Source organism: Podarcis muralis, chromosome 3 (genome assembly GCF_964188315.1).
Source record: "Podarcis muralis chromosome 3, rPodMur119.hap1.1, whole genome shotgun sequence".
Taxonomy (NCBI): Eukaryota; Metazoa; Chordata; class Lepidosauria; order Squamata; family Lacertidae; genus Podarcis; species Podarcis muralis.
This window is the reverse complement of record NC_135657.1, coordinates 81,083,418-81,096,169: the sequence shown is the minus strand read 5'-3', so window position 1 is coordinate 81,096,169 and position 12,752 is coordinate 81,083,418. Positions and strand designations below refer to the sequence as shown.

Sequence of the window (12,752 nt, the reverse complement as noted above, 5' to 3'; positions counted from 1 at the left end):
CTATAATTCCCAGCACCGTAAACAAACTAGTTCCCATGAATCTTTGGGGGAAGCTATGATTGCTGAAGTGGTATATGAGTGTTTTAAATATAGATTGTGCAGAAGACATTGAAAAAGCCACAACTTGGACTCTTTATGACTTGGGCTTTTTTTGGCAGTTTGGGGAGGAACCATGTTACAGCAGCTCTTGAGCTGTGAATGTGATGTCAGAAGGAGCCAAAGTGTTTTTGAGGACTGGAAAACCTCTCTTTTTTATGTGTCTAGACTTGGAATTATTTCAGAAGCCTCAAGCAAAGGAGTGGGGCGGAATCCAAGAGTGTTATAAAACATTGATTTTGTAAATCCTTATACATCCAACACAATTCTAGTCTTTTCTATAGGGAATTGTCCAAACTATTTGACTGAGAGCTTTGCTATGGAAACGCTAATGCAAAATTTCCTGAAGAAGAGCTTACGACTCAAAATGCTTCTGATTTATAAAGCATTTCATGGTAAGTAACACTGGTCTTATTTCTTTTTCAGCCTGCTTTCTTTGAAGTTATTGACTGGGCAGCTCTTTTGCTCGGATGGTGGGTTCAGAAGCCTACTTCCCCCCTCCCATGCGGAAAAAGGTCCATGACGGCTGACTTCTGAGTAGACCTGTGTAAGATTGTGGCAATTAACCCCAGGAGAGTGCATGCAGGATTACATCATTATGCTTCCCTTCCTTAAATCCTTGGCATCATGGAAGTGATTCTCCATTTTAATGGATGTAAAGGATAAATAATATACTCAGAATGAAGGTAGGAAAATAACAGTGGAGGAGAATAAATGTGTAAACATAGGATTGCATTGCATATGAAGTACAGTGTTATTTCTAAAACTTCCAACTGTTTCATGAGGATTCATAGCCCACTGGGACTCTCATGCTTCTGATATTTATGTTACTCAGTGTCCTGTCCAATGTTCTGGAACTAAGGTTCAATTGTTTCTGATGAAACCCAAATTTATACTGTCCCCAATGAAAAAGCGGCTTTTCAGAAATGAGCTACCATTGCTCTTTCCAATGGAGGTCAAGCCACATTAATTACAAAAAAGGCGGAAATTATCTGAGGAACTGAAAACACCAGACACAGATAAATAGAAAAAATAACATCATTTTTATTTACAAAAAAATCCAAATATTGGATGCTGTAAACAAAATTCACAATCTGTTCCCGCTAGCACTGGAGCAAATGCTTTACTTGGTTAGAAGTGTCTGTTTCCCATCCACTTTTTGTTTCAGCCTCCAACAGAACCCAGAGTCAAAAAGTTCCTAAAGGAACAGTCCAAGGGGAGCGGTTTGATGCAGCAGAATGTCTCGCTGAAGACTAAAGTTGTGCGGAATGCCACAGGAGAACAAATTCAGCATCACTTGACTTCCCACAGACTGCAAGAGTTTGTGGTGCCACGTTCAACCAGTCCTGAAGTCTGCAGGCCTTTCTGATGTTTAACTAGGTATAATCACGGCTTGCTAAGAAAGCAAACCCAAAAAAACAACAACACCTGTACATGGATTTTGGATTTTTGTCATCGCAGTGGAAATCAGAAAGCAATACACACACAAAAAAACCAAGGGGAAAAAAACCAAAAAGTGCTTAATATGTCATTAGATAGATATATTTCTCTCCATCTCATTTTCATTTTTCTTTACACGTTTTTCTTTCCACAAACTATTTAAAGCTTTCTCAGAATGGATGAGTCTTCAATATAATACAACTCACATATAAAGCACTTACAACAGGCATTTATAAGCTGTGCATGAAACTTTGTGCAATACATAGCAGCAAACAAGTCTTAAAGCATTTAAATAAAAAAAGTTATGAAAATATGAATCCTGCTTCCATTTTATTCCCCCCTCCCCATTTTTTTCTTGTTTTGTTTTTGCATATTGTGGATTATATATACACAGTATGATTCAATTTATCTGAACTGAATGACCCAGGACTGAGAATGAAATGTTTGGATAAATGAGAGTGATATTTACATAAGGATAAAAGTGATATGCAATCACCTGAGGTCCACATAGCAGACACGGACAACTGAATTTTCACAATAACGAACGATAACAAACTGCGGATTCTACTAGTTCTTCAAAAAGAATCTGATGTCTTTGCCCTCATCTCCCAATGACATATCAGAAGAGGTTTAGTTCCTCTTTGATTCACATTTAACCCAACAGTAACACAAACCATAGGACTGTAATTAAGACAACATCTTAAGCTAGTTGCTTAAAACCTAGTTTCTTTAAAATGCATTTGAAGCTTTTGCTGAATGAATAGAAGGACTAGATCCTAAGAGTAACAAACATTTTCTTCTTATGAATGTGCTAGTTTAATAAAATTGGAGAAGGATCGGGGGGGGGGATGCTGTTTGGCCATATGAAGGACTAGGTCTGCAAATCACAGAAGCCAACACGTTCTGAAAATATGCTGTTATTTTAGTTTTGACCTAGAGTCAAAGCACCTTCTCATCACTATCACCAGACGGTTTAAAAACAACCACCACTGCCAGCCAGATGCAACAAAGCCCTGTTAGTGGCTGAAGATTGCTGGCTCCTTAAAGCAGAGAGAAAAAGAGAGAGAGAGAGAGCTATTTCACCTAGTGAACAGAGTTTGTGGGGCATGTGATGCAAGGCAACCATTTGCTGCTTGCCATGAGATGCATCTACCTGAACTACGAGAGGGAAGGGGGAGGAGAAGAGAGACAGTGACCCTGTAATCCTCAGACTAACAATAGCCGTGTTTGGTTTTCTTAAAAGAGGGGAAAGGCTGCTCCAAAGGGGAAAAAATGTCTATACTGTATTATCAGCATTTTGTGGCTGAAGCACTGCCAGATACCCCAAACCCTTTTCAATAGTGGATGACTCATTTATTTGCAGCAAAATAGCTGTGGTAGGAAAGGACATACCACATTACCAGCTGATCCTCTTGCTCCAGCCTTCTGCTCAGCTTCCCTCAGAAATCCCCTCTGAGCAACAACAGGCTAGACTCTAATTTTGACAAAGCACATCTCCCTGCTGATTCGCTGGGCCAATGGAAAGAGGACATTTCATTTTCGCAACTGAGCACTGACTAGATGTGTATTTGCTATGAGGGTGAGGTTTGCGATTTTCTAAGCAGGCTGTGGGTAGTGAACAGACGAGCAAAAAGTGACGACTGGGGGACCGACTGCCAAGATGGAAATTAATTTTACATTTCCTGCAGAATTCACAAGGAAGAGACTTGAGTAAACAAGCTGGGGTCCTGTTAAACTGACCTTCAGACACAAAGGGATGGTTAAGAATAGAAAAGCTTCAGTAATGGATAATGGGGGAAGGGACAAATGTATTGCCAGTAGCTTTGTTAGGACAATGGGATGCTAAATTGCCTGGTTAGCAGTTTACTAATCCCTCCCCTTTAAATATTTTATGTTGCTTGAACATTTCCCCGTGCAGCGTGTATTTCTCTCCCTTTGATTCCGCAGTGGTGGGTGGCTTAGTTCAGTTTCCTCTCCCAAACTGTAACCTTGGCTTCCTTTCTTAGCATTAATAAAACAAGGTGTAGGCCGCAATCCAACACAGATTTGGAGCACTGGAACCCAAAGATTTTTACGTTTCCGGACGTAAGAGCACTTAACGCTGTGTTTGATTGTGACTGAGGTGTTAAGTTAGATTTTGTTTGCTTTAATTTTAAAAAAAAAGTGGCTGGATGAAAAAAAGAAGAAATGGTTAAATTCTTTTGTATAATCATCACTACAGTGGTGAGGGTATAAAAACCCTCCCAGTAAAATGATTTCCCAGCATTCCCCTAAGTCTCTTGAGAGAAAGGAAATTAAATTATTTGTCCCAATGCAAAAGATTAATCATTTTAAATAAGGTACAGTACTAAACTGGAAAACGCAGTATGACAACCAAAGTTGTTTAATACTTGCATAAAAATGTGTGTGTGTGTAATATAAAATATAGATTTCCAAAATCCATGCAACAGTCTTCATAATGGTTCAATTTCACATTTACTAACTTTTAGTGGTCCTGGAATGCACAGTGCATTCTGCTTGCTCTTTTTAAATGTCAATAATTATTATTCAAATACAATATTCTTTAGCTGTCAAGGGAGCTATCCATTTGAGCCACATTCCGATGGTTGTCTGTACATCAGAGAGGCATGCAATCATGGTACTAGTGAATTAACTGTCAAAACCATATTACAGTACAAAACAGGGGACAAAAGGATCAGTGGGTGAAATGTTTGAAACTAGTATGGCTCACAAGTAACCCAATGGATTTGTTTATGTTCTTGCGACCAAATGCATCCTTTGAATCCCATCTTGCTTATGAATAGTTTGTTTATTCAGATTTTCTGGTGCAGGATAACTCTCTGCAAAGTGCCCACAGCATTATGATAATCCTGTTGCAGACTGGAAAACACACTGTATTTTATTTAAAACATTCCTTAAAATTGCTACATTTTCCCAGACCATATTGAAAATATGTGTGTATGCATGTATACATACATACACATGCGCGCACACACGCACACACACACAATATACACACATACACACATGTACCTATGATAACATCACGCCAACAATAGAAACTTTATATAGGTATTTGCCAGTGAAAAAAATAGGCATTTCCTCCACCATTTATTCACAAGCTTTTTTGTTTGTTTGTTTGTTTCTTGTGTCCCTGATAAAAACAAAATGCAAGTTTAAACCACAAAACTATATTTTTCTCACTTCAAATTTTCTAAAGGTATCAGGCACTTTTGTTTAACATTAGCATGTACAAATATAGTAATATCTTATCTTTCCTCTTTTTTTTTCTTTTTTTTTAATAGTCTACTCTGCTTTCTACTTGCTTGGATAACTTATCTGAGAAATCTTTGGTCCTGAAGCATATGATGCTTGCTACAGCTGGTTTTCTGGCTTTTCCACATTTTTTTTTTACAAAATGTGAAGCACACACACAGCTGGAAATGATGAAATTTGTCATAATCTCCCCCCCCCCCCGTTTCTCTCTTTAAAAAAATAACTGTACCCACCTACAACTGCTTTTTTTTCTTTTTTCCCCATTTTGGAGCAAGCTGGTTCTCTTAAAGCTTTCTATTCAAGCAAGCTATACATTCTATGGGTTCATTCCACTGACAGCACTTAATACATGCCCCAAAGGCAGTAATTCTAAAATATCTCTTATTCCAACATATCTCTGTGTTATGAATCTAACTTAAAATTCCTGAACGCATATTTCCTTTCCCTTCCCCACTCGTATTTCCTCCCCTGTCTTTTGTTTTGTTTTGTTTTTTTTGCAGATTCATTTAAAAAATAAAGGCTTCCCAACTTTCACTCTGCCATAGCTATGGGAGCAGGCGTCACCAACCCATATTGTCATCAAGCATTCCTCCTCCCTGGTTTCCTTCAAGGGGACCTAAATGCTTTTCATGACAGGCCTCTGTGCTTTGGGGTAGAGAATCCAATGAGGTTTTTTGTCTTTCGGTTCTTTTTCTAAATCACTCTCTGTTTCATTAGACTGAAGAACCGACAGCTTCCCTCAAGCTGAAAAGCCAGAGCAGACCACCATCACACACAAAAAAACACCCCATTGTTTGTTTTGAAAAAAAGGAGAAGAGGGGGGAGTTCTGCCTTCCCCCCCTTTATCTGCTTGACAGAAAACAAACTCTCCACCAAGCCTATTAAATCTGCTAATTACAGGGCAACCAAGTCGAGTACGTGTGCTGCTGACACGGGAACATTGGCTGAACCTGGGCAATATAATAATTGCTAAAGTTAGCATCTGCTACATACGGGGCTGGCTGGTAGTAGCACGTGACGTTGGCCACATTGGGGATGATATTCTGGTCAGCTAGCACACGGATGGCCAGCATGGTGATAAGGTTGAGAGTCTGTCTCCTCTCATGTCCCATCAGGCACACGGTGCTCTCATTCACCACACTGTGAAGGGTCATGAGATAGTCATACTTGCGGTCCTCCAAGCCCACAAAGTGGTTCTGCAAGTACGACTCCAACTTCCGCTGCTGCTCCCCGATGTCCGAGAAGTCAATGAAAAACCTGGAGCACATGTATCTCTGGAGAGACTTGATCTCGGATTCCGAGGCTGCCCTGAAGCCCCTTACGAGGAGGTTGCAGTACTTCAGGAGACCACCTCCCCTGATCTCTTCCGGGTTTCTGGTAGCAATGACCTTGTTGCAAAGGTGATCAAAAGCTTCTTGGAAATCCCCATAGACACTCTCCCCGATTATAGTTGGGTGAAAAGTTTCAGTCATCGGGTTCTCTGAGCATTCGTAAAAAAGGAGGAGAGAGTCTAGCTTGATCTGAAAGGAATCTACGCTGAACTCAAACTGCCTTCTCAGGGAGTCCACAAATTTCAGCTCCACGTTTTTCCCACTGTTGTTGGACAAGGAGATGAGACTCCACCGATCTGAATCATTGCACACTTTCACCATTTTCTGCACATAGGCTTCCTACAATTTGAAACACACGGGGTTGGGGAGAGAGAGAGAGGAGGGAGGAGCAGATCAGAAAACCAATAAAAGCACCTCCTCTTTAGAGTCTGCATTTGCATTTGATCCCAGCTCCACCCTGCCCTAGCTTGCAGCAGAGCAAATTTACAGAGCCCAGGCGTAAGAAAGAGACACTGTGGACAGATTTAGCATGCGGTTTTGCAGACCTGCAGTTGCATAGGACCAAAGGGCGAGGGAGTGCTTGTAGCATGGTCCTGCACAAAGGACATATTCTGTAGGATTTTATTAAGGCTTTTCCTCCAAAGAGATTGAATTGATGCACGCTAAACAAACATGCACACACAGAGATATAGTGAAGGGGACAGGACTCTTTCAGACGGTTAAAATGTAGCATACATGCAAAGGAGAATAATAATCAGATTGTATCTTATAAAATCACTAGTAGCTTTCCCTTAAAAATAAACTTGCACCAATATTCTGGGAACTTTCAACATTATCTCAACCTTCATAATCTCCTGCCCACCCCCAAGACAAGGCAAGACAAAACCAGAGCAGGTATAGAGAGGGAAATCAACCCATTCTTCCCCTGCTGTGATCTAGAATAACATTTGTGGGGCCACCAAGGCAGGGCCTTGGGGCGGATGTCAACACAATGAGCAGGACAGCCCCCAAACTTAGCAGGGCTGGCTCATTCCACACTGCCATCTAAAGAAGGGGAACGGGAGTAGGGTCCTTTAAACCATCTAAAATGCCCTTACTGCACCATTGGTTAAAACAGTTACTTGATTCAAGGCAATCCGGGTTCCCCATAGCTAATTAAGCTAATTAATCAGCGTTGCAAAGGTGTTTAAACACAAAGCAGTGAAGTGAAGCGCATTTTTTTGGGAAGAAAAAGCTGGGCTCTTCACATACTTAAGACAGGTTGCAGAGCAGCATTAAGAGAGTATTTTGACAGCAAATCCAGCCTTTGCAGGGCAAGGAGACAGAGGAGCACCGTGACCCTCTAGCGGTCCCAGCCACAAACCAATTCAAAGAAAGTAACTGTATTTAAAATGGCTTAGCCTGATGAGAAATTAATGGAGCTAAGTTAGCATAAATCCAAGTACTTCGGTTTGGCTCAGGGTGCATTTACAAAGAAAAAAATAATTAATTGATAATTGCCTATCAATATTGTACATACACATTGTACATACTGTACACATGTACACACATATAGAGACTTAGGAATCACTCTAAGGAACCATGCCAAGTTTCAATAAGCTTTAAGGGGAGGACCTGTACGTGAATAATCCTGGGGTTGGGGTTTTAGCAATGGGGGGGGGTGTATTCTGCCCCCTTTAAAAATTTATTTTTTAAAAATTTGTATTCAGCTGTACTGCAATCTAAAATAAGGGCTAGCTTGTCCTAGAGGCTGCGCCTTCTCCATTCTGTCCGCCTGCGCTGCTCTGTGCCGGCCCATTTTGGAGAGGCAGAAGCGAAGCGAGAAAAGAGGTTCTCCCAGCCGGCCGGGGACTGCGAGCGCCTTCCATTTACCTTGAGGGTGAGCGGGGTGATCTTCTCCTTGTTAACTCCTTCCGGCAAGAAATCCAACAGGCAGTCCAAGACGACGTCTTTCACCGTCTGGAACTCGGCTTCTCCCTTCAGGTCGGCGCAGAAGATGAGGTCCAAGTCCTTGTAGCCCAGGCCGCTGTCCTGGTGCAGGACGTGGCTGGCCGCCGAGCCGTTGAGGCGCACATCGCGCACGCCGATGCGCTGCTCCTCCAGGCGGCTGCGCACCACCTTCACGATCTGGCGCGGCTGCATCTCCAGCGTGGGGAAGTTGCCCCGGCCGTGGATCGGGATGGTCTCGCTCAGGATGCGGTCCAGGCGCTGCACTTGCTCCCAGCTGAGCACGTTACAGCGGCTGCTCTCGCTACAACCCAGGCACGGCTCGGCAATAGCCTGCCGAGGGCAGTCGCCGTCGGCGCCGTCGGAGCTGCTGCTAGTGCTGCTACTGAGAATATTTTCCTCATCTGCCATGGTCCAGCGCCGTTTGCAAGTTGGAGCGGATCAAATAGATGGAGAGAAAGAGAGGCCTCCTTTGCTGGAGTTTCTTCTTCTTCCACTCCTAGCGGGACGGGGGGAGGGGTTAAAAAAAAAAAGGCAAGCAAAAAATCAGGAATTTATAGCTTATGACGAAGACTGCGATCCTCACAGGGGCGAAAGTAAGCTTTATTTCACCCAGTTTGGCACACACACCCCGCGCGCGTATTTACGCACACATACGCTGGGAGTCTCAGTGGCGCCCCTCTAGAGGCTTCACCCGGGGCAAAAAAAACCCGGCTAGTCCCCCCCACCCCGTAGCTATGGCCCTGGATCTTCAAGCCCCTTCCTCTTGACAGGTCTGAAGTGGTTGGAGGATCTCAGCAGCTCTCCGGCGCTCCCTGCTCCCCCTTCCCTTCCCGGAAAGCGGCTTTGGCTGAGCTAAGCGGCGCTTTCAAGTGAAGCCACGACTCCCGGAGTGGACTCAGCGTTTCGGAGGAACAGGATGCAGTTTTAAGTGTGTTGTCACCGTCCCGCTCCAGTATACACACCTGGGGACTTGCTCCTGATCACCTGCCGTGTGGCGCGCGCGCGTGTGATCGAGCTGCCCTCCTGACGGATAGCAGCGAAGGATGGCGAGGGCAGGCAGCCTGCACCCCTTGCGCCACTGGAGCCGCCTGGTGCAAAGCTTTCCTCCGGAATCCTGCCCGGTTCTTCCGCCCAGCTAGCAGGCGTCGAGCTTTCCCCGGAGCTGCTCCCGCTCGCCCTGCGCAGCCTTAGGTCGCCTCTAGAGCTTTTGCTGGTTCTGCTTGGGAATGTCCTCTGTAGTTTTTTTATATGGGCTTTCTCGCTCTTCCGGGGATCCGAGCCACCCTCCGCTTGCCCACGCCCCTCTCATCTGCATAGGGACACTTCTTCTCCTTCCCTCCCTAACCCCCCCTTCGCCCAGGCCTTTCCAGACACGCCCCTTCATATTTGCATAAACAGCTGGTCCCTATGCTTTCCCCAGCCGCTTTTCTAGAGCCGCTTCCTCCTCCCCCGTGCCAAACAAATCCTCTCCTTTCTGGAAAGGGAAGAAAGGTGAAAGTTGGAAGGATCTGGATCCTGCTGGAACATCCTGGAGGGAGCTGGCAAAAAAAAAAAAAAAGTGGCACACTGAGGGTTTGGCGTGGGCGGCTCTGTAGGCGAGAGGGCTGCAATTTTTATTTTTATTTTTTAAAAAAATCAAGTCAACTAGGGACCCGCGGGCGTTCGATCAGGAACAGGGGGTGGGAGTTATGTCAGCCTGCATGTGGAACATTCTCTGGCTCTCCCTGCTGAGTCTGTGCTTTGCGATTGTGTCGAGCTGAAACGGGAGGGAGGCCGAGAGGGAGGGGTAGGTTACATTTTCACCCAGGGATGGAATCCATTGCCGAGCCGGGGACGTTTCGCACTCATAAATAGCCAGCCTGGGGTCTCTGAGAAAGGGTGGTTCCTTTTTCAAAAAAAACATTTTGAAAACAGCTCTGTGGGTATCTAGAGATCCTGAGATCTGGCTCTGTTTTAACTGCGTTCAGTTGTCAAAGCGCTTACTCTACAGAGAGCGCCCCCGCCGCCTTTCTCTCTATTGAATTGTCAGGAGAGCAGTCCGGAAAGGAGTAGGAGGCGACACTGCATGGCTGCGCTGTGCACCTTAAGCGGCAAGATTCCCGTGGATGTTCATGGAACAAAAGAAACTGCCAAAGGGGGGGGGGTCACAGGCATCTGAACACGGCGTACTCAGTATTTTACAGCGCCCGGGGGACCTGAGAATGATCCAACTGCACCAGGCTAGTGAAGCAGCGATGCCTTCTGGTTTTTGAAGCTATTTGTAAAGCACGGGACAAAGTGGGAAACAGCTTCTCAGGCGGCGTTTAAAGAAAGCTGGAGTGGCGGGGGACACCCCGGCCCAGACATTATTCCCCCGCTCGGAATAAAAGGTAGAATGCAGGTGCGCCTGGCAATCAGAACCCCCGTTCCAAGTACTGTCCTTAAAAATACCCCGGTGGAGTGGGGGGGGACGCTTTTAAGATTGGGGAGGTCAAGACGTTTTGGGACTGGATTCTGGATATACCCGAAGCAATAATCCTGGGCAAAGAAAGCCGTGATTTGCAGCTGGAAATAATAAAATGCCTGCAGGAACTGGCTAGGAAGAAATCCAGAGTTCACCACCACCTGTTGCTGCGAAGGACAGGAGTAAGTGCAAAATAGCGGTGCCAGCTTTTTATTAGACCACCTTCCACTTGGCCAGATCCGTAGTGCTGTGCAGCTAGCACGTCATTTCACAGGAAGAAGTTGGCCTAATCCAAAATGTTGTCACCTACTCCCCTCTTGTTTTTATTCTCTGAAAGTAGCTCCCCAGTGCGCCGTGGATTAACAGCCCAATGGCAGAACCATCGCCTTCCGCTCCAGCTATGAGATGGAACTGCGCACAAGCCGCGCGCGGGGGAAGGAGCAGATTCTCCTTCCCGTGGATTCTACAGCACACACAGCAAAATACACACGATATAATGCAAAGGTTGTCTGCTTGGAGAACCAGTCCCTTTTATTGCTGCTAGACTCTCTTTTTTCTACTGGAAAAACCTAAAAGGTCGTTAAACGAGGGTTAGCTACGCAGTTGTGAATGTCCCTGGAAAAAAAAGTTTGCGTTTGATCATGCATGCACAATGGGTAATGGGGAATAGATATATAAATATATATAAACTCACTTATATATATATATAAACTCACTCTTCTCTTTCTTTCTCTCTCTCTCTCTCCCAGCGGTTTAATTCTTCAGTGCGTGACCACAGAATAATCTGACATCTGAGCAATCTAGGGGTAAAGCGCGATTTCCCAGAGACTCCACCTGCGCAGATTCGATTCCTCTTTATATATTTGGTGCGTAGGACTTTAGAGGCATGACAGAGCAGGATTGGTGGCCGAGGACTCGTGCATGGTCGAAGAGGTGGCTGTCACGTTTCTCGCAGGAATATGAAGGCTAAAGAGAGGCGCGGAGGGGGGGGTGAGCGAAAACAGCAGCGGCGGCAGCAGCTGGAGGAGCAATAATAGGAATGGAGCAGATAGAACGTCACAGGTACTGACGTTCCAGCAACAGCTGCAGGGCTATTCCGAAAGCCTGTGATGTGAGAAGAGCCTGGCCAATCAGCGCCGGTTTGGCCGTGACGCTTTATTTTCCTCCTCCAGGCCCCTGGGGTGAAGAGCCAATCGGAGAAGGGCTCGAGAAGCAGCGTAAGCGTGCCAGCTCCGAGTGAATGAGCCGTGGGAGGGAAGGAGGGAGGGGGAGAGTAAACACGCCCACGCACCGAAGAGCTGCCTATTCACAGGCGCTTGCGAGAAGATCCTGCGTCTTAGGAGCCTCGTTGTGCTGCGGGGCGAGAAGGAAAAGAAGGCCTTTCCTCTCTTTCCCCCCTTCCCAATTAGCAGCGGTCGGCGGGAGGAAGCGCTGCCTTTGGGACTAGGTTGTAGTAGGCAACGCAAGCTCGGGCTGCTACTCCGGGAAGGTTTCTCTGTAAAAGCCGTGGGGCTGCAGAGAGAGATGGGCAACATCAGTCTTTAATAGGAGGCCTTGACTGCGAGGCAGCTGCAGGCTTTCGCTGTGAAAGTTCGCCTGCGTTTGTAGTGGACTACAAACTGCTGTGGCAACACAGCTTAATGACTTGATGCTGCCTGGACCACACGCCCGAAACCAGGGCTAGTCCAATGTGATGATGCGTCCCCCCCCCATCCTGATTATGATGGCCAGTGGTCAGGAATGGTGGCCAACAGTGTCGGGGGATGGCAGCATATTGGTTACCTTTGCCCTGCTAGATATGTGAAGAGTTTGTGGTCGCGTAGGGATGGCATTATTCCTATCACGCAATCGCACGCAATCTGGGACTGAGCATAAAACATAGTTTAATAGCTGCAGCCAAGGGGTTGTTGGCCTGTGGAAGGAAGAGCAGTGAAGCAGGGGGCACTCTATATATGAGAGCAAATGTGGTCAGACTTTAGCAGACGAGGGTTCAAATCCCCATTGGGCCCCGAAGTTCACTGGCTGACTTTGGGTCAGCCCTGCCTTTCAACACAACAGGATTGTTGGGGGGGGGGAGGCAATTAAATAAGGAGGGAGAAAACCACGTGTGCCACTTTGAGCTCCTTGGAGAAAAAGGCGGGGATATCAATGCAATATGATTATTTTTACAAAATTAAAGGAAGCCTCTGAATTTTCAGTTTGCATTCAGTCTTTTG

The 12,752-nt window shown here is 45.6% G+C and overlaps 1 protein-coding gene across 3 annotated transcripts; it reads right to left on the bottom strand.

The window, feature by feature from the left end:
• Positions 1-1,120: 1,120 nt before the first annotated feature.
• On the bottom strand, positions 1,121-11,781 carry TENT5A (terminal nucleotidyltransferase 5A). Of its 3 annotated transcripts, none has more exons than XM_028722848.2 (3): positions 11,231-11,781; positions 8,016-8,589; positions 1,121-6,482 (listed from the first exon to the last, which is right to left on the bottom strand). In XM_028722848.2, the coding sequence occupies exons 2-3, from the start codon at positions 8,499-8,501 to the stop codon at positions 5,703-5,705; spliced, it is 1,266 nt and encodes a 421-aa protein (XP_028578681.2). In that variant the 5' UTR covers positions 8,502-8,589; positions 11,231-11,781; the 3' UTR covers positions 1,121-5,702. The 3 variants fall into 3 exon arrangements, with proteins under 3 accessions (XP_028578681.2, XP_028578682.2, XP_028578680.2); XM_028722849.2 differs by having other exon boundaries at positions 11,253-11,781; XM_028722847.2 differs by lacking the exon at positions 11,231-11,781 and adding an exon at positions 9,056-9,376.
• Between the last annotated feature and the right edge of the window lie 971 nt (positions 11,782-12,752).